Source organism: Babylonia areolata, chromosome 23, assembly GCF_041734735.1.
Source record: "Babylonia areolata isolate BAREFJ2019XMU chromosome 23, ASM4173473v1, whole genome shotgun sequence".
NCBI classification, from domain to species: domain Eukaryota; kingdom Metazoa; phylum Mollusca; class Gastropoda; order Neogastropoda; family Buccinidae; genus Babylonia; species Babylonia areolata.
The window spans coordinates 29,372,888-29,394,233 of record NC_134898.1 but is presented as its reverse complement, the minus strand read 5'-3'; the positions used below and the strand labels follow the sequence as shown (position 1 = coordinate 29,394,233).

The 21,346-nt window shown below is 45.4% G+C and overlaps 1 protein-coding gene across 1 annotated transcript in view; it reads right to left on the bottom strand.

Annotated features, from left to right (window-relative positions):
- The window catches only part of LOC143298076 (organic cation transporter protein-like), a 34,863-nt gene that overhangs the window by 1,071 nt on the left and 12,446 nt on the right, over nucleotides 1-21,346 (bottom strand). The window contains exons 4-9 of the mRNA XM_076610756.1: nucleotides 19,702-19,805; nucleotides 19,289-19,443; nucleotides 9,261-9,429; nucleotides 3,441-3,671; nucleotides 1,844-2,070; nucleotides 1,096-1,270 (exon numbers count right to left, since the gene is read on the bottom strand). Coding sequence (XP_076466871.1) covers nucleotides 1,140-1,270; nucleotides 1,844-2,070; nucleotides 3,441-3,671; nucleotides 9,261-9,429; nucleotides 19,289-19,443; nucleotides 19,702-19,805 — 1,017 coding nt within the window. The 3' untranslated portion in view covers nucleotides 1,096-1,139. The remainder of the gene's footprint in view (nucleotides 1-1,095; nucleotides 1,271-1,843; nucleotides 2,071-3,440; nucleotides 3,672-9,260; nucleotides 9,430-19,288; nucleotides 19,444-19,701; nucleotides 19,806-21,346) is intronic.

Sequence of the window (21,346 nt, the reverse complement as noted above, 5' to 3'; positions counted from 1 at the left end):
TGAAAGGCCACAGTGTATACAAATTCAACATGCATCGGCCTTTGGCCACAATACCCACAAAGTTAATATACATCAGCCTTGAGCCACAACAACACAAATTTAATGTCCACTGGAGGACATAATCGGCAATACTTTAAGCAAGCAAACGAACAAACAAGCCAGCAAATAAATAAGTACGTTTTCCTCCAGACATACACAGACCGACCAACAATCAGAGACAGAGAGAGACAGAGATAGAGAGACAGACAGAGAGAGATAGAGAGAGAGAGAGATACAAAGAGAACACTGAACACTGAATTGTTTATTGTACATCGGCCATAAGCCCTTAGACAAACACTGGCGGGGTTGGGGGAGAGGAATGGAATGGACTTTGCAACATGATTTAAATCAAACACCTCAAATGCCATCTGTGAAACGTTTCCGTCCTGTTCATTGCATGAAAGAGAAATGTTGACAAATTCTGGTAAACAAATGAGAGAGAGAGAGAGAGAGCTTTTAGTGTCCATTCAGTGCTACAACGCTCTTCAGACAAGGGGAGCAAGAAAGAACATGCATACCCGTGAACACACCTCAAATAATTTACATGATCATTTGAACTACAAACACAGACTGTGTCTGTGAGAGAGAGAGAGAGAGAGGGAGCCCCATCAGGACCGCCTCTCCAGATCAGCCACATAGGGCGACGCCAGACCGCCCAGTCTGATTTGATTTAAGCAGTATTCAAAATGAATGAGAGAGAGAGAGAGAGGGGGGGGGGAGAACACAAATAATTTACATAATCATTTGAACTACTAACACAGACTGTGTTTGTATGTGTGAGAGGAGTGAGTGAGAGAGAGAGAGAGAGAGAGAGAGAGAGAGAGAGAATGAACGAACGAAGTTGTTTTTTTTTATTAGAGAGAGGGAGAGAAAAGTGAAAGACTGCCTCTCCAGGTCGGCCACATAGGGCGACGCCACACTGCCCAGTTTGATTTGATTTGAACAGTATTCCAAAATGAATGAGAGACAGACACACACACACACACACACACACACACACACACACACACACACACACACACACACACACACACAGAGCCATCAGGACCGCCTCACCAGGTCGGCCACGTAGGGCGACGCCAGACCTCCCAGACGGGACATCATGGAGCAGCTGCCGATCCCGAAGCTCCGACCACCGTGGGGAAGATCTCCAGGGACATGAAGTACAGCACCAACATGGCTGTGGACGTCCCCAGCCGCCCAATCATCGACAGAGCATTCAGGATCCACGCTTTGGGTGGGGAGGGGAAAGAAAGGTGTTACGCAGCCCTAATATGTTTGGTATATGTTTGGGCAGGCCAAGACATACATGTATATGATCTTATAATTATGTCCCTTTAGTTTTTACTTTTTGCCGGAATAAATAAACACCGGTGGCCCCAACTATTCTTCTGCCAACAGTCCAAACAATAACAAGCGTGTGGCGTTCTTGTGTATGTTTCCCCCCCATGATGTCGTCTTCCCAACTGCTAACAAAATGGACAGAAACCCAACAGGTCTTTACTGGTTTCTCTTCCCTTGCAAAAACACGTTTGGCTGTATTCTTTCTAATTTGCTTTTTCTATGGGGATGGACGGAAAGAAAGGGACATAAACCTCACAGAAAAGGTTATATTCTTTCTGATTTTCTTCTTTTTCTTAACCCTCGCAAAAAAGTTATACTCTTTCTTCTTCTTCTACCTGGATTATATTCTTTCTTCTTCTTCTTGTAACTGGTTTATCTATTTACGACAAAACTGAACACCGGGTTATTACACAGACTCACATTATCTACGCAAGGAAGTCAAAAAGGGATCCCCACTCACGGTCTCCCCCCAGGACAGTGGGCAGTATGGTGGCCAGGCAGGCCACGCCGGCCAGGGCGGAGCAAGACGCCATCAGGGGCCGTCTCCCAACACGCTCCACGAACAGCGAGAAGAGGACCAGAGCCAGGATGCCCATGCATTCATACATGAAGAAGTTGAGGAAGACGTTTCCGCTCATGGTGGAGATGTTCAGCATCAGGCCATAGAGGTTCATGATGATTAGTATCCTAGAGGCAGTGGAAACCCCGTAATTATTGTCACGCGATGACGGGCGCAATGGCTAAGTGGTTAAAGCGTTGGGCTTTAAATCTGAGGATCCCGGGTTCGAATCTCGGTAAGGGTGCCTGGTGGGTAAAGGGTGGAGGTTTTTTCCGATCTCCCAGGTCAACATATGTGCAGACCTGCTTGTGCCTGAATCCCCTTCGTGTGTATACGCAAGCAGAAGATCAAATACGCAAGTTAAAGATCCTGTAATCCATGTAAGCGTTCGGTGGAACATGGAAGTAAGGACATACCCAGCATGCACACCCCCGAATATGGCTGTCTACATGTTGGGGTAAAAACGGTCATACACGTAAAAGCCTACTCGTGTACATACGAGTGAAAGTGGGAGTTGCAGCCCACGAACGCAGAAGAATTGTCACGGGAATGATGCAGAGTTTCTATTATGGCTGAACAATATCCTAGAGGCAGTGGAAACCCCGAAATTATTGTCGCAGGAATGATGCAGAGTTGCTATCACAAATGAACAATATCCTAGGTGCAGTGAAAACCCTGTGTTTTTTGTCAAAGAAATAATGCAGAATTTCTATCACGGATGAACAGTATCCTAGAGGCAATAGAAACTCCAATAGTCAAAGGAATTATGCAGAGCTGCTGTCATGGTTATAGTTGCTTGACTGTTTTATGCTATGAGGTGTCTTAACTCTCTCCATACGAACGGCGAAAGGGACGACGTTAACAGCGTTTCACCCCAATTACCATCATCAAAATATTGCAAGCGGAAGGCTGTTATACTGAAGAGGTGAATGTTGACAGAGAATACCACAGTTCTGACGACGGAAGCTAAAGGTTGGGTCATTCAGACACCCACTGGACATCCGAGGGGTCTGTGTAGAGGAGAAGAGAGGACTGGCCGTACTGAGTGATTCAATACGCGTTTATGTTTGTGTGTATTTGCCTGTGTGGAACTGGGGCTATGAAGGTGGGTGGGACTGGAGAATATAAACAGAAGGAACAGAATGGTTGACTGATGTTACTCTCCCATTCTCGGATCCGTTCGTTTCGTTTATTTATTCATAGTCTGTTCATCTAAGTTTCTTAGTTTCTCAGATCCGATTTCCTGAAAAGCACTGTCTGAAAATCTGGAAATTTTCCCGGTTATCACCCAGCAACATACACGCTTCTTTAAACACATGAATTGTTCCCTTTGATCTTAAAACCACAATTGTTGTGAATAGTTTTCTTGACCAAAATTAGCCAAGGAACTGTTTTGAATATATACTGTACGCTGCAATAAGCATGCTATCCGGACGTACTCTAAGCCACAAAGAATAATTGTAACGCACGATTATTCGAGCTACTCGGATGTACTCACCAACTTAGGTAAAGCAGGCTGAAGCAAACTAACAGTCGCGGAACTCGGAACAGCTGCACAGGGTTTGCAGAGGCTGAAGAGGACGGCACTTCTTCACACACGTCTGCCATGATGGTCTCAAGCTGGACAGGGGATGCAGCACCATTGGCACGTGCAATCTTCTCTATGATCTTCTGGGCTTCATTCAGTCTGCCTTTGGAGATCAGCCATCTGGGAGACTCTGGGATGAAGCTGTTTGGAAATTATGAGAAGTGACGTTGAGTTTAACGACATATTGATAAAAGCTATCAAATGTAAGTTGTTTAAAGATGTGGTCTCCAGGCGAAAATTACGAAAACTTCTGTATTTACAAGAAGTGTTTGTGGTATTCTATGGCTGCTCGTGTAACTGCCTCGCAAGTGGATTGAGAGAGAACATCTTTTTTTTCCTTCCGTCAGATTTAAGTACTTCTACACCAATGTCTTTTGTAATATTTTCACTGTGAACTTTTGCGGTTGGTTAATTCTAGATCTATGGCAGCTATTGCCTTTATACATTCTCTCACAACCTGCACTCGTATTTCATGTTTGTGCGTGCGTGTGCGTGTGCATGTGTGTGTGTGTGTGTGTGTGTGTGTGTGTTGGGGGGAGGGGATGAGTGGGGGGTGTACACTGATGTGTATATTGTGCACATGCAAGTTGATTTTAATTTATGTACCCACATATGATTTTTTTGGTTTTTGTTTTGTTTTTGTTTTGTTTTGTTTTGTTTGTTTTTTTGAAGCCCCATCATCTGCACCGTTTCAGTGGCATTACTCCCACGCCGCTCATTTAGATTTCCCCATACACGGCCACACCCGGGTTCGTCCGTCGCAGTTCCAGCTTCGGCAGTCCACAGGGAACCATCGATGTTAGGTCGCCAGGAGGCCACACACCAGAGGAGACCCTGCACTGCTGCTGAGTCACTTCGGTGGTGTTCAGTGGTGCCTGTTCTGTTTTAACGTACTTAGGACACCACCTACTGAGCCCCCTACTAACGACAATAATGGCTTAGTCGCGGAGCCAGACTGAGTGAGCGTCCCTCCCAGAGTGGAGACCGCCACCACGCCCCTCAAACAACAGCCCCCCATGAATCTGTCGACACTGACGACATTGACAGGACTCACCCCAATCACGGAAGTGGAGGGATATCGAAACTGAGGTCACCATGAGAGGAGGGCATGAAAGGCCACAGACTTTGACACTATTTTGTTTATATTGATGACGATGAAGGAGGAGGAGGATGACGATGATGATGACGATATTGCTATGGAGGTACATTTTGGTTTGGGACTGCGTGACAAGGCTGTATTCTACGCTTCCTGTCATAATGATATCCCGGCGTTAACCAGGCCCGAGAGATACAGACACTTGCAGTGTTGGTCAGGTAATTAGAGCAACACACCCAAAGACGCATCCTTGAAGTGTTTGACACTCGACTGTGTGGTGCCAGTCTCCCCATTTAAGCCCACAGCACACTCAACTCTGGGTAGGAGCCGGCCAAGGGCCAAAAAACCCACCTCCGCTGGGATTCGAACCCGCGTCCTCCCAGCCGTCAGTCCGCGACGCTAACCACTTCGCCACGGCGGCTGGTAAATGTGTTTATTTGTTCTGTTCACACTCTCACACACAGCACACACAGTGTAGTACTGTACGAAATGTTGACGGAGTCTCCCGTCGGTTCGACGGATGAGTAGGCAGGCAGGCTTATCTGTCGGTGTGTGTCCTCATATGGGAGAAGAGACCGATTCTGGATGCGTAGCACTTCCGACAGGTGTTGCAAGGGAAAACGTCTCCAGAAGTTGAGCCCTGCTTCCTTCGCTCACGCTTCTCCTTAATGGCCAGCGTTCTCTTGTTTTCAAACGTCTTTCTGCCACTAGAGCACAGCATCCTCCAGCGAGAGCGGTCAAGGGCATCAGTTTCCCAGGAAGCGATGTCTGTCACAGGCTTTGAGGTTTGTCTTCAAGGTGTCCTTGAAGCGCTTGCAGAGTCTTCCAAGTTCACGGTGGCCTTCCTTCAGCTGGCCATACAAAAGCATCTTCGGGATCCTGCTGTCTGTCATGCGGTCAACGTGTCCTGTCCAGCGTAGCTGGCACTGGATTATCAGGCTTTCGATGCTGGGCAGGCCGCTCCTCTCTAGGACCTGGAGGTTGGAGACCCTGTCTTGTCACTTTATGCCGAGGATCTTTCGTAGGCATCTCTGGTGAAACTGCTCAAGTTGTTGAATGTGACGGCGATACGTCGTCCATGTTTCACAGCAGTACAGCATGGTGGTCAGCACAACAGCTCTGTAGGTTTTCCTCTTGGTGCTGAGCCTGATGCCTTTGTTGTCCCACAGCCTGTTGTTGAGTCTGCCAAAGGCGGAGCTGGCCTTGGCGATGCGCAGCGTCACTTCTGCATCAAGGGCTCCGTTGCTGCATAGGGTGCTGCCCAGGTAGCATAACTTGTCGACTGACTTGATCTCTGTGTCATTGATCTTGATTGCAGGTGGGGGAGGGGGTGGGGGGGGGGAAGGAATTGGCGTTCTGTGAGCTAGCCGGTTGGTACATGGACTCGGTCTTGCTGAGGCTGATGGTGACACAGGGGGCAAAACTAACTGTTCATATAATCTTAAAAGCAGGGATGACAATTATAAAAGAGGCATACAGATTCACAATAAGCCACCATGGCAGGAGAAACACGGGGCGGAAAGGCAAGGCAAGGAGAGAAGAAGTTTATTTCATGTACCCCCTAGGGGCGAGACAAACAGAAGTGAAGTGACAGACTCACAAGTAGCCAGCAAGGCAGAGGAAGCACAGGGCGAGGCAAAGAGAAGTGACAGATTCACAAGTAACCAACATGGCAGAGGAAACAAGAGACTCACAAGTAGCCAGCAAGGCAGAGGAAACAAGAGACTCACAAGTAGCCAGCAAGGCAGAGGAAACAAGAGACTCACAAGTAGCCAACAAGGCAGAGGAAATACGGGACGAGGCAAAGAGAAGTGACAGATTCACAAGTAGCCAACATGGCAGAGGAAACAAGAGACTCACAAGTAGCCAGCAAGGCAGAGGAAACAAGAGACTCACAAGTAGCCAGCAAGGCAGAGGAAATACGGGACGAGGCAAAGAGAAGTGACAGACTCACAAGTAGCCAACAAGGCAGAGGAAACAAGAGACTCACAAGTAGCCAGCAAGGCAGAGGAAACAAGAGACTCACAAGTAGCCAACAAGGCAGAGGAAGCACAGGGCGAGGCAAAGAGAAGTGACAGACTCACAAGTACCCAACAAGGCAGAGGAAACAAGAGACTCACAAGTAGCCAACAAGGCAGAGGAAACAAGAGACTCACAAGTACCCAACAAGGCAGAGGAAACAAGAGACTCACAAGTAGCCAGCAAGGCAGAGTTTCAGTTTCAGTTTCAGTAGCTCAAGGAGGCGTCACTGCGTTCGGACAAATCCATATGCGCTACACCACATCTGCCAAGCAGATGCCTGACCAGCCGCGTAACCCAACGCACTTAGTCAGGCCTTGAGAAAAAAAAAGGTGAATAGATAATAGATAAACTTACATAAATAAATAAATAATAATTATAATATAAAAAAGGTAGTAGTAATAATAATAATAATAAATAAATAAGACAACAAGATGATAATTAAGCAAATAAATGTAAAACATGAAGACACACATTCACACATACCCCCACACATGCATAACAGATATGCACCAAACATGCAGTTTCACATATATGAAAGCACAGTCAAATACATATAAACGTACATGAGCTCCAACACACACACACACACACACACACACACCACACACATTATCCTACACCTCCTCTACCCCCTCCTCCACACACTCATTTCTAGTCTACGTATCGCAGCTTCCACGGCACACACACACACACATACACACACACACACACACACACACATGGACATTTACTTGTACAAGCACACACACATACGCCCATATCTCCCACCCCCAACCACACACACATATATACAAAGATATATATATATATATATATATATATATATATATATATATCCTGTTGCTCCCACAGTGTAGGCATGCATACACTCACATACCTCATCCTCTACCCCACCTCCCCCCCGCACCCCCACACCTCCCCCTCACACACACACACACACACACGTGCACAGAACTCTCCTGACACTTGTGTACACTTACACTTTCGCGCATGCACAAACGCACTCAAAACCACAGACCCACACATACACACAAACACACACATACACACACGCACAGAGGCTGCCATTGATTGGCCGCAAGAGGGATGGGAAAAGATCTCTGATGCCAAGAACGTGGCGTCTAGTGTGTTGCTCAGTCTATTGTATTTGGAAAAGCCCACAGAGACTCTGTTCCGTTTTGAAGAAATTTGCGCAATGTTGGTTTGGAAATGATGCCGATATTTGTTTGATTTGCAAAGCATCATGCTCTACCTTTCATGTTAGACTTACGGCCGCTCCCTCTCTCTGCTTTTATTTCTTTGAGGCGATCGATGGTGTGATGGCCTTGTACCTGTTCTTTTTGATATTCTTTGACTTTTCTGAGGATTTCCGATTTTCCTAGATGTAGGCTGCTCGTTGGTGTTGCGTTACCAGCAAGTCTGTCAGCTCGCTCCCTTAACACCTGCATGTCCCGGGCAGTATGACTATGTGAGTTTTTTAATCTGAAAGTTGCGCATTGTCTGATGCCACTCTGGGCTTCCCATTCCGTTTTCAATTTTCTGTATGAGGTTCACTGAGTCAGCTAGAATCATGGCATGTTGGTTTCTGGGCGTATTGATGGACGATAGCCACTGGATGTGTCACAGCTTCAACTTCCATTGTTAGGCTGGAGGTTGTGACTTTGTAGGCAGCATTCTCTTCCCTAACTGTTTTTCCATTTGTTTCACAGTGAATCCCCAACCGGATTGGTCTTTGGTGACTGAGCCATCTGTGTATATGATGATGTCCTCTTCTTTACTGTTTTCTTCTATGAGTAGCTTCACTTCCGCATCAGTTTTGCCCTCTGGCCATTCCTGACAATGTCTTCCTAGAGTGGGTGAAATGGCTGTGTTGAATAGATGGTTGAGGTTTTCGGGGTTTTTCTCCCATTCTTTTGTTTCTTTCAGGTCTTGTAGTCGGCATACTAGCTAGATTGTGTTTTCTGCTTGCCCCATCCATGATCTTCCTCGTCCTAGACGGCTGCCTTTTGGTTCTTTGACTGCGTCATGCAGTGGGTTTTGAGGGTTTTCTAATGCTTTGACCTGTTCTAACTTGTTTCTGGCCTGCACTGAAGGAAGGTCAAGCAGGTATCGCATGGTTTCTGTGGGCGTGTCTTTTGTTGTTCCAAGGATCAGCCTCATAGCTTCATTTTGAACTCTTTCTAATTTTAGGAGGTTGCTTTGAGATGGTTTTGTTAGCCCAAGTCCGTAGTCGAAGGCAGCAGAAACAAGAGACTCACAAGTAGCCAGCAAGGCAGAGGAAACAAGAGACTCACAAGTAGTCAGCAAGGCAGAGGAAGCACGGGGTGAGGCAAAGAAAAGTGACAGACTCACAAGTAACCAACAAGGCAGAGGAAACAAGAGACTCACAAGTAACCAACAAGGCAGAGGAAACAAGAGACTCACAAGTACCCAGCAAGGCAGAGGAAGCACGGGGCAAGGCAAAGAAAAGTGACAGACTCACAAGTACCCAACAAGGCAGAGGAAACAAGAGACTCACAAGTAGTCAGCAAGGCAGAGGAAGCACGGGGTGAGGCAAAGAAAAGAGACAGACTCACAAGTAGTCAACAAGGCAGAGGAAACAAGAGACTCACAAGAAGCCAACAAGGCAGAAGAAACAAGGGGCAGCGATGCAGGCCTGGAAAGGGGACCAGTGCCTCAGCAGGAAGGCAGCCAGGATGGCCAGCATGGTCACCACAACTTGAGACACCTCCACGAGGATGGGAACGAAGCGTCGATAGGTCTTCCCCATAAGCTCCATGCCTGGCGGAGGAAAGATTCGGCACAACACGCCGAAAGCGGATAAACAAAACGTTTCGTGCCCTCTTGCCCGTGGAAGCTCACACAATCAGGCTCTCTCTCTCTCTCTCTCTCTCTCTCTCTCTCTCTCAAATGAAGTTATGAACCGTCCTATTTCTCGAGAAGTTCTGATTGCGCTCAGAAAAATAAAGAAACGTAAAGCTGCTATACCTGATGGTATTTTTGGAGAACTGTTGAAAACACAGAGTGAACAAATTGTAGATTTTTTTGTAAAATTCTTTAATGCTTTATTTGATAAAAGTATTTTTCCTGATAACTGGTGCGAATCAATAACTCTTCCATTGTATAAGAAAGATGATATCAATGATACAAATAATTATAGAGGTATTTCATTATCTAATGTCAGTAGTAAGGTGTTTAGTTCTATTATTAATCGAAGACTTCAGGAATATGTACAATCTAACAATACGACAGGTGAGCACCAAGCGGGATTTAAACAGGGATATTCAACAATTGATCATATGTTTACTCTTTTGGCACTCGTTCAGAAACAATTTTCTTTTAATCGTAAACTGTATGTAGCATTTATTGATTTTGAAACGGCATTCGATTCCATTAACAGAAACCTACTATGGCTTATCTTAATGAAAAATAGGATAACTGGGAAGCTGTATAAATGTGTGAAGAGCATGTATGATGTAGTTAAAACAAGAATAAGATGTGGTGATAAACTTACTGATTATATTAACTGTACGAGAGGAGTAAAACAGGGCGGTGTATGTAGTCCTATATTGTTTTTATTGTTCAAAAACGATTTAGCGTCAGATGAAATTGATCGAGGGAGACATGGTGCTAGATTTACTGTGGATTATGTGGAATTATCCATTTTACTGCTGGCTGATGACGTAGTTTTTCTCTCAGAGACAGTTGTTGGTTTGCAGACGCAACTAAATAATTTGAAAAATTCAGCTGATGAATTGCAGTTACAAACTGACATGGATAAAAGTAGTATAACTGTCTTCAGGAAGGGGGGTTATTTAGCATCGAGGGAAAGATGGGTATATGATGGAATTACTATGCCTGTTACTAATGCTTATAATTATCTTCGGATTATATTTTTACTCGTCTGAGTTTTGTAGCTGCCTGTAGAGATATTTCCAGTCAGGTCAGGTCATTAGATCTGCTACTGGTAACCTGTAATCCAGTACAACCTGTTCAGGGTCGGGTTGCCGACGACTAAACCGGCACTTCCACCGCTCCCTTCTGGGACTGGTGAGGCGGGTGGCTAGACACCCTTATGGAGATCCATAAAAGGGCGTCGGCTCAGGAGAGCCACCGACGGCCATCTAGCTCCACTGTGCTGTGTGCATGCCACACGCAGTTGGTCCCCGGGGTGTGTCTACCCATGTATGCGAAATCTGGATCCGGCAGAATCTGCGGAAGAAACCTATCGGTTCAACGGAGAGGAAGGCGGTTACAGCAACGCACTGTGGAGTGCAGAGAGCAAGATGAGACACTGAAAGGATATCTTGGTCATCCACTGCATCCGTGCTCATCATCCAGTCGTCTCGACTTAGTCTTGCCACTGGAAATTGGTGGACCCGGACGAGAGAGTGAGGTCGACGTTGCGCAACTCCTCTTCACTTTAAACAAACTCATCGCGCAAGTCATCAGTCATCCAAAATGACCTTTCATCCTTCATCATTTCATCACCCCCAAGTCCTGTGGCGACAGGCGAGCGACGAAACGACAGGTGTGGGTACACTGGCAGTCGCAGCCGCAGACCTGCACGCAGGCGGCTCAGGCCATAGGGTCGTTCTTCGTCGACAGGAGCAGCGATGGAGCTCGGCAGCCGTCTGAGCGTCTGAGCAGCCCTCTTTAGGAATGCACTGCTCACCTCCCTGGCATGAGGAAGGGGCTAGAAAAGGTGCCCTAAAAATTGCCTGCTCCATATCACCCTGGCCAGCATACCGCGGCTGGCGGGGACCCTACATCAGCGGTCGAAACAAAGAGAAAGAAAAGAAAAAAACAAGGATCGTTCCTCTCACCATTGGTGCTTGGAACATAAGGACTCTCCTGGACAGAGATAACACGGACAGACCCCAAAGGAGAACAGCACTAGTTGCATCCGAACTCACCAGATACAACATCGACATCGCAGCCTTGAGTGAGACTCGGCTTGCAGGCGAAGGCGAGCTCTGTGAACGGGGATCTGGTTACACCTTCTTCTGGAGTGGACGAGGAAGCGAAGAGCGACGTGAGGCTGGCGTTGGTTTTGCAGTAAAAACAGCACTTGTCAGCAAGCTAGCTGGAATCCCAAAGGGAGTCAACGATAGGCTTATGACCATGAAACTCCCACTGGCATCTGGCCAGAAGCACCTCACCATTGTCAGTGCCTACGCCCCAACCATGACCAACCCGGATGAAGTGAAGGCGAAGTTCTACGAGGACCTTCACTCTGTCATTGCTGCCATCCCTAAAGCAGACAAGCTCATCATTCTTGGGGACTTCAATGCTAGAGTTGGCTCTGACTACATCTCCTGGGATGGAGTGATTGGAAAGCACGGTGTGGGCCACTGCAACCCAAATGGATTGCTTTTGCTTCAGACCTGTGCAGAGCACGAACTGCTGATAACCAACACAGTTTTCTGCCTCCCTACCCGTAACAGGACGTCATGGATGCACCCTCGCTCAAAGCATTGGCATCTCATCGATTATGTCATCGTCAGGAAAAGGGATAGGCAAGATGTACGTGTAACAAAGACCATGTGCGGCGCCGAGTGTTGGACAGACCATCGCCTTGTAGTCTCGAAGCTGAATATTCGAATCCAACCCAAGAGACGCCCCCAAGGCCAGAAGGCTCCAAAACGGCTCAACATCGCTAAGCTGAAAAGCATCACCATCAAACAGTCATTTGTGGAGCTGCTGGAAGATCGTCTGGAATCCGCCTCTCTGGACAACCAGAATGTGGAGTCTGACTGGAGGACCCTGCGTGAGCTGATCTATAGTACAGCTTCAGAGACCCTGGGACCCATGACCAGAAAGCACAAAGACTGGTTTGATGAAAACTGTGATGAAATCAAGCAGCTTCTGGATGAGAAACGCCGTCTGCATCAAGCCCACCTGAGCAACCCAAAGTCCACATCAAAAAAGGATGCATACAATGACATCCGCAGGACTGTTCAGCAAAAGTTACGCCAGATGCAAGATAAGTGGCTGAGTGACAAAGCTGATGAGATCCAGGGATATGCTGACAGGCACGATATGAAGAGGTTCTATGATGCCTTAAAAGAAGTCTACGGCCCCACATCCTCAGGATCATCCCCCCTCCTCAGTGCAGATGGGAATACCTTGATCACCGAGAAGGAGAACATTCTTGAACGATGGGCTGAGCACTTCAACAGTGTCTTAAATCGCCCTTCCTCCATAAATGATGAAGCCATAGACCGTCTCCCACAAGTCCCCACCAACGAAGCACTGGATGATCCGCCAACACTTCTTGAGACCCAGAAAGCAATCCGTCTGCTATCCAGTGGCAAAGCACCTGGCTCAGACTCCATACCAGCAGAGGTCTACAAGGATGGAGGCACTGTGCTGACTGAGAAGCTTCATCAGCTGTACTCACTCATGTGGAAAGAAGAGACGATCCCCCAGGATTTCAAAGATGCATCTATCATTCACTTGTACAAGCGAAAGGGGAACCGGCAAGCCTGTGATAACCATCGGGGCATTTCCTTGCTCTCCATCGCAGGCAAGATACTTGCCAGGATCCTACTTAACCGCCTCACAGCACACCTTGACCAAGGTTATTTGCCTGAGAGCCAATGTGGATTCCGGAAAGAGCGCGGAACCACTGACATGGTGTTTGCTGCAAGGCAGCTGCAAGAGAAATGTCAGGAGCAAAATGCTGATCTGTTCTCCACCTATGTCGACCTCACTAAGGCCTTCGACACCGTGAGTAGAGAGGGACTGTGGAAGATCATGGCCAAGTACGGATGCCCTCGGAAATTTATTTCCTTGGTCAGCCAATTCCATGAAGGCATGCAGGCTCGAGTCCAGGACAATGGTGAAACATCTGCTCCTTTTGCTGTCACAAATGGTGTCAAGCAAGGCTGCGTCCTGGCTCCAACGCTGTTCAGCCTCATGTTCTCTGCAATGCTTACTGATGCCTTCAGAGATGGCGATGTTGGAATCGGCCTAAAGTACCGAACAGATGGCAAGCTGTTTAACCTCAGAAGGCTTCAAGCAAAAACGAAGGTCATGACAGACATCATCAGAGACTTTTTGTTTGCTGATGATTGTGCCCTCAACGCTGGATCTGAAGCTGACATGCAACTCAGCGTCGACAAGTTTGCCACTGCCAGCAGGAACTTCGGCCTTACCATCAGCACGAGGAAAACTGAAGTTCTCCATCAGCCAGCCCCAGGGAAACCCTACGTTGAGCCCAACATCACAGTCAACGGTCAGAGACTCAGTGCGGTGGAGCGGTTCACATACCTTGGCAGCACACTGTCACGAAATGTGACAATCGACGATGAAGTGAACGTCAGGATTGCAAAAGCAAGCGCAGCTTTTGGTAGACTCAATGCAAATGTCTGGAACAGAAGAGGCATTAGTCTTGAGACCAAGCTAAAGGTCTACAGAGCAGTAGTTCTCCCCACACTACTGTACGCCTGCGAAACTTGGACAGTGTACCAACGACATGCCAAGAAGCTGAACCACTTCCACACAACATGCCTCAGGAAGCTACTGAACATCAAGTGGCAAGACAAGACCCCTGACACAGAGGTGCTCGCAAAAGCCACCCTTCCCAGCATCTTCACCATCCTGATGCAGTCCCAGCTTCGCTGGGCTGGACACGTGGCGCGCATGCCAGACCATCGGCTGCCCAAAAGGCTCTTCTATGGCGAGCTGCAACAAGGGAAGAGATCACACGGAGGTCAGAAGAAGCGCTTCAGAGATACTCTGAAAGTCTCTCTGAAAGCGTTTGATATCAACCCTGACTCCTGGGAGGTTTCTGCAGTGGACCGTGACAAATGGCGCGCTGCTGTGCACAAAGGCGCCAGGTTGTGCGAGGCCAACAGGACTGCTGCAGCTGTTGAGAAGAGGCAGGCCAGAAAGTCACGGGCAAACAAGCTCCCTGACAATGATATGCCTGTCTTTGTCTGCCCCAACTGTCAGCGAACATTTCGTGCGCAGATTGGACTATTCAGCCATCTGCGCACTCACAGATAGATTCATGAGCATCCTTCCCCCCACCCCACCACCACCCTCCCCCCATCCCCCATCCCCCATCTGGATGACAACGATGGTCATCATCGATCTCGATGGACACACCATACATATTTCCAGTAAAGCAAAGTATAAGTTACTAAACGTTATGAAAAAAACTATTTATGTTAAATAACAATTCTCTAGAACTTTTTTACTAAAGTGTTTGATACCCAAATTCAGCCCATGGTACAGTATGGTTCAGAGTTGTGGGGTCTGGATAAGAATGCTGTTGTACATTGTGAATCTGTGCATATATTCGGACTTAAAAGGTTTTTGGGTATTGAAGTGAAAACGCCAAATGATCTAGTGTTATTTAACATAAACAGTTTTTTTTCATAACGTTTATCTTTTATTTAATATGGACATGCATCTCAAATTCATAAAATAAACACCTACAGATACCGTTATAAAAATGTACAAAGTTCTGACCTCCTGTGTCCGTTGTGTGAAGAATCGATTGAAGATGAAATACATTTTGTTTTGAAATGTCCTATTTTGTGTGATCTTCGTGAAAAATTCATCTCAAAGAAATATCATACATATCCATGTTTATTTCGAATTAATTTGCTGATGGCATCTACGGATGACGGAGTTATAGGTAATTTGGCATTGTATTTATATAAAGCTTTTCACTTAAGAGATACAGTTATATCATAATTAATGGCTATTATTCTGGTAACATACAATAATGTTGTTATCGCCCCTCATTCATATGGGGCTATGGCCTTAATGAATAAAACATCTGAATCTGAATCTCTCTCTCTCTCTCTCTCTCTCCATCTCTCTCAGCCAACGGTCCTGGTGTTGTGACTGATGTTGACTGTTCTCACAACTGGTGTGTTTATCTATTTCCGTTTTGCTTTTTTTTTTAAAACTCAGATACCAGTCTATATACTGACGATTTCATTTTCTTCTGTAGTTGCCCAAAATCTTTTCATTTTTATTTTTTATCTTTTTTACTACTCGCATTGACTTGAAATTTGTGCTGAACTGTACTGCACATGTGATCAGTGAGTACATTTTGTGTACAATTACTGAGCTGCTATATTGACTGTATCCCCAGCTTTTTCTCCCTTTTATTTGATTTATTTCCTTTTTGGTGTGCTTTTATTCCTCTCTTTCATTATTTGATTATTGTTGTTGTTGTACTTGGGTTTTTTTCTTCTTCTTTTTTTCTCTTACATTACGTTCGTTGACATTGTATTTCCCGTAAAATCTATAATAAACTCCCCTAGAATACTTGGCCATTGAAAGGTCTGCGGATTGAACACTTGAATATTAATCACGCGATCAATAAGCTAACCGACATTTCATCACTAACCTTAAATCATGGCAAACATTTTCATTTATTTGGTGTATCCGAATCTAGATTAAACAAGCATATAACAGACCAAGACATTTCAATCCCTGGATATAATATCATTCGAAAAGATCCAAGGAAGTCCAAAGAAACGGGTCTGCTGTTCTACGTCAGCGAATCGCTCACAAGCAATCGACTAACGCACCTAGAATAGCATGCTGTAGAATCGCTATGGATTGAAGTCAGACGAAAAAAATGTCATCCAATAATGATAGGATTCTGTTACAGAAACCCGTCTGAAAGGATAAACTGGATGGATAATTTTGTATCAATGATGGATGCTGCCTCACTGGAAGCTAAACAAATAATTCTCCTGGGGGACTTTAATATTGATCTTCTGAAGGTGAGCAACCAATGGACAGCTTTAACAACCCTGTTTAACTTGCACCAGCTTGTACAAACACCCACTGGAGTTACAGCAACATCTCAAACACTAATCGATCACATTTATGTATCAAATAGAAACAACACCATAGAAACCTGCGTTCCCGTTTCAGCATGTAGTGACCAATATCCCATTTTATGTGACTTGGTTCAAAAAAGGAGTGAAGGTACCTAAAGCTGGACACAAAACAATCACTTATCGCTGCTTCACCAGGTTCCATGAAAATACTTTTTTGACAGATCTGAGCAATTCCAATCTTCGTAGGTTTATAACATCACCAACCCTGATCAAGTTATCGATTACTGGTTAAATACTTTCACTGAAATATACAACAAACATGCTCCACTCAAAACAAAGAGAGTAAAACATACCACAAACCAACCATGGATAACACAAGAATTAAAGGAAGCTGGTCATCTCCGGGACCTCTTAAAACAGCATGGATATTATGAAGAATCCAACAGACTAAGAAAAGTCATTAACTCCCAAAAGCGAAAAGAACGGAAGAGATACTTCCTAGACTTACTGTCTGACAAAAATAATTCTATCTGGACAGCAATAAACCAGATTACCAACAAACAATCTTTGTCAAAATCCAGTAGTATAAAAGGCATATCTGCAGACAAACTTAACACTCGTTTTTCAAAGATAGTTGATAAAATAATTTCTACAAACCACACAAAATCTAATAACCTGGAATTACTGAAAGCGTTCCGTTCAGAAGGAAACATAACTTCTGATCTAGATATCCCTTTCATCACGTTATTTGAAGTTTACGGTTACTTAGCACGCTGTAAGCAGTTGAAATCCCGAGATCTTGATGGACTTGACAGCAAAATTCTTAAAATCTCAGTACCAGTACCAGTGATATACAGACACACTAATGTACATATTCAATTTATGCCTCGATAAACATTATTTTCCAAACGCTCTGAAAAAGGCCAAAGTTATCCCAATTCATAAATCTGGAAATACCAACGATCCATGTAATTACAGACCAATATCAATACTGTCCATTCTATCGAAACCACTAGAAAAACATACAAACAAATGTATTCTCAAACATATGTAGAGCAATAAACTCCTTCACCCTAACCAATCCGGTTTTAGAGAAGGTCGCTCTTGTCATATTGCACTGATTAATCTTGTTGATCAATGGCTCAACAAAGTCAATAGCAATTAATACTGTGGTGTCCTATAGATTTCAAGAAAGCGTTTGACGTAATTGACCATGACCTATTTATCAGAAAACTATTACTGTACTGTCTTCCCACCAGTACCTTGAATCTTCTTCATTCATGTCTTACAAACAGACAACAATGTGTAATTGTTAATACATCTTCCTCGTCCTTACAAACACTAACGTGTGGAGTTCCGCAGGGTTCTGTCTTGAATCCTTTGCTTATCACATTACATATCAATGATCTCCCCCTTCATATTCAAATATACTGTGAACTTTTTGCAAACGACACAACATTACACACGAACTTCTCCTCGTGGCCAAAAGTCCTAGGACAGCACGGCACTGGCAAGTGCAACTCCAACGGACTGCTTTTGCTCTCGCTCTGTGCACAGCATGGACTGACTATTACCAACACCCTCTTCCAACAAGCGGACAAGTACAAGAACACATGGATGCAGCCCCGCTCCAAGCAATGGCACATGCTGGACTATGTGATTGTCTGGCAGAGGGACAGAGTTGATGTTTCCATTACACGCTGCATGAGAGAAGCAATCTGTTGGTCGACCATCGCCTGGTTGCCGAGACATGTGACGAGTCCACGTGGCACGAAAAAATCTCGAGTGATGTCAGGCAAGACAGATGGCACTGTCCCATAGGGAGGATGTCTCTCTGAGAACCAGCCTTCCTCCATATTCAAGGTCTCTCTCTCTCTCTCTCTCTCTCTCTCTCTCTCTCTCTCTCTCTCTCTCTCTCTCTCTCTCAACTTTGCAGCGAGGGAGAAGAAAATGAAAAATATTTCGTCCTGAGTTGCCCTGTTCTGCATGAATGAAGAACCAAGTATATACTACCTAAATTCTATAAATTTCCCTGTCAGCTCAGATTAGCGTTACTCGTGGCTTCTAGACACGAAGAGATCATTCGCAATTTGTCTATCTATCTGTTTAAAGCATTCAGACTGCGATCAGCTCTGATGTCTGAGAATTCTAAACTATGTTTCTTGTTGACATGACCGCGTATTATTTGTTGTTTTGGTTATATGTTCACGTGTTTGCACCCCTTCATGAGGGGCAATTGTCTGTACATGAATAAATTATCCCTCTCTGTATCTCTGTCTCTTTCTCTCTGATCTTTTGGTCACTGTATACGTTTGTCATAAACAAAATGACTTTCTGTCAAGGACAAAATTTAATGAACTGTTCAGAACTGCTGCGGTGAGAAAACGCTCAGGTTGAGCATTAGTCAGGTGCATAGAACGCCTGGAATACAAAGCGGGAGTCCCAGATTTGATTCTCTCACAGACATAAAGGATCCCAATAGCCTTTACGGACACTGGGGCTGTGAATTCATACCAACTAGGTTTTGAGCTCGTCACAGGAAGGCGGGGCCCAATCCTCTCCTTCCGCCTTTTTAACCTTCCCCAGCCGAAGTCAGGTACCCATTCACACGCCCAACCGACTATCATCTCCAAGCACAGACACTGAGGAAAACACAACGCAAACACAACACAACACTGCACAGCACAGCACAGGACATCACAGTATAATACAGCACAGCACAGCACAACACAACACAACACAACATAGCACACACACACCCAGCCCCCATCCGCCCCTCTCTCTCTCCCCATTCCCTGCTTCCACCTCCTTCCTTCAAGGCGTACCAATGACATAGGTGCAGAGATAGGATCCCGTAGTTGAGCCTCCTGCCAGAAACCGCAGCGCCATCAAGACCGGAACTGACGTCACGAACACTATCGCTACCGCCGAGGACAGCATGATCAGCAACGTGACGGTATACACACGTCGTCGTCCAAACCTGGAACAGCATGTGGATCGTGTGGTCAGCCCCTAAACATTCGTCCGGTCATTCATTCTCTCATAATGATAACGTGTGGTCAACCCCTAAATATTCGTCCTGTCATTCATTCTCTCACAATGATAATGTGTGGTCAACCCATAAACATTCGTCCAGTCATTCATTCTCTCATAATGATAATGTGTGGTCAGCCCCAGAACATTTGGCCCAGTCATTCATTTTCTCAAAATGATAATATGTGGCACACACAGAACGTACCGGTCTCCGAACATGCTGGTGAGAAAAGCGCCCACGAACTTGCCAGCAAAGATCATCATACTGGTGTGGGACCGGTATATCTTCTGCCCGCAGACCAGATTCAGCTGCCCACACATTGCATGCAACAGGGTAAAGGTTAAAGGTCCCATAAACTGTCACTGCAATCAGGGCAGTTATTTCATACCCACTGTGTCTGGGACTCGGCATAGGATGGATTGATTGATATGGATACTCACATAACACAGATCCTCGGTTGAGGCCTAGTCCTCTCCTTCCGCCATTGTCGTTTAAGTTTTCAATTTCAGTTTCTCAAGGAGGCGTCAGTGCATTCGGACAAATCCACATACGCTACAACACATCCACTAGGCAGATGCCTGACTGGCAGCATAACCTACTGCATCTAGTCAGGCCTTGAGTACATGCATACATACATTTGTGTACCTATCAGAGTTTATTTCTGCTACAGAATTTTGCCAGAGGACAACACTTCTGTTGCCATGGGTTCTTTTTTCAGTGCTTCGCTGCACACCGGACCTCGGTTTGTCGTCTCGTCCGAATGACAAGACGCCCAGTTTGATTTTCCAGTGAAGGGCGAGAGCGACAAGCGAACCCAGACTCTCACGGACATTGTATTGAAATCCAATTCACACCTTGTTGGAGTGAGGAAAATCGGAGTAAAGTGCCTTTCCCGAGGACACAGCATCACGCTGAAACGGGTGTCAAACCGTAATCACACACATACCTCTTATGATTTAATCATCCTAGTCTCCCTCCACCCCCACCCCTCTCTCTGTCTCTCTCTATCTGTGTCTGTCTCTCTCTGGTTTCGGAAATTTCACTTTTTTGAATGCATGGCTTTTCCTTGATAGGCATTTTACATTGTTCTTTTTGTTTCTAGGGGCCAGAAGCCTATGGAATAAGAATTTGTTCTTGTTCTTGTTCTTGTTCTTGTTCTCTCTCTCTCTCTCTCTCTCTCTCTCTCTCTATCTCACCACCATATGAGCACACTGAGCTACAAGACGGCATTCTTAGAAGAAAGCTTGACAAAACAGGTACACACAGATAATGTTTACATTATATTGTGTGATGACCTAAATGCAAGGACAGAATGTGAACAGCCAAAAGATGATAACTTAGCAAACTTGGTGCCAGGTTTTGATTTTGAAGAGGTTGACGAAGAAAGAGCTACACGTAACTCCAAAGATTCAATCATAAACAAGTTTGGTAGATCCCTGCTCGATCTTGCCCTTATGCTTGACTTGTGTGTGTGTGTGTGTGTGTGTGTGTGTGTGTGTGTGTGTGTGTGTGTGTGTGTGTGCGTGCGTGCGCGCGCGCGCGCGTGTGTGTGTGTGGGTGCGTGCTTAGAGTTGACTTCATCAAGATTTTGCGCCTTATAAATAAATAGTAGTAGTAGTAGTATTTTAATGTATATATCTTTTTTATTATTTTTATTATTATCTTATTTATTTATTTATTTGTTTATTTAACTTTTTTCTCAAGGCCTGACTAAGCGTGTTGGGTTACGCTGCTGGTCAGGCATCTGCTTGGCAGATGAGGTGTAGCGTATATGGATTTGACCGAACGCAGTGAGGCCTCTTTGAGCTACTGATACTGATACTGAATGAATCATGCAGCAGTGACACAG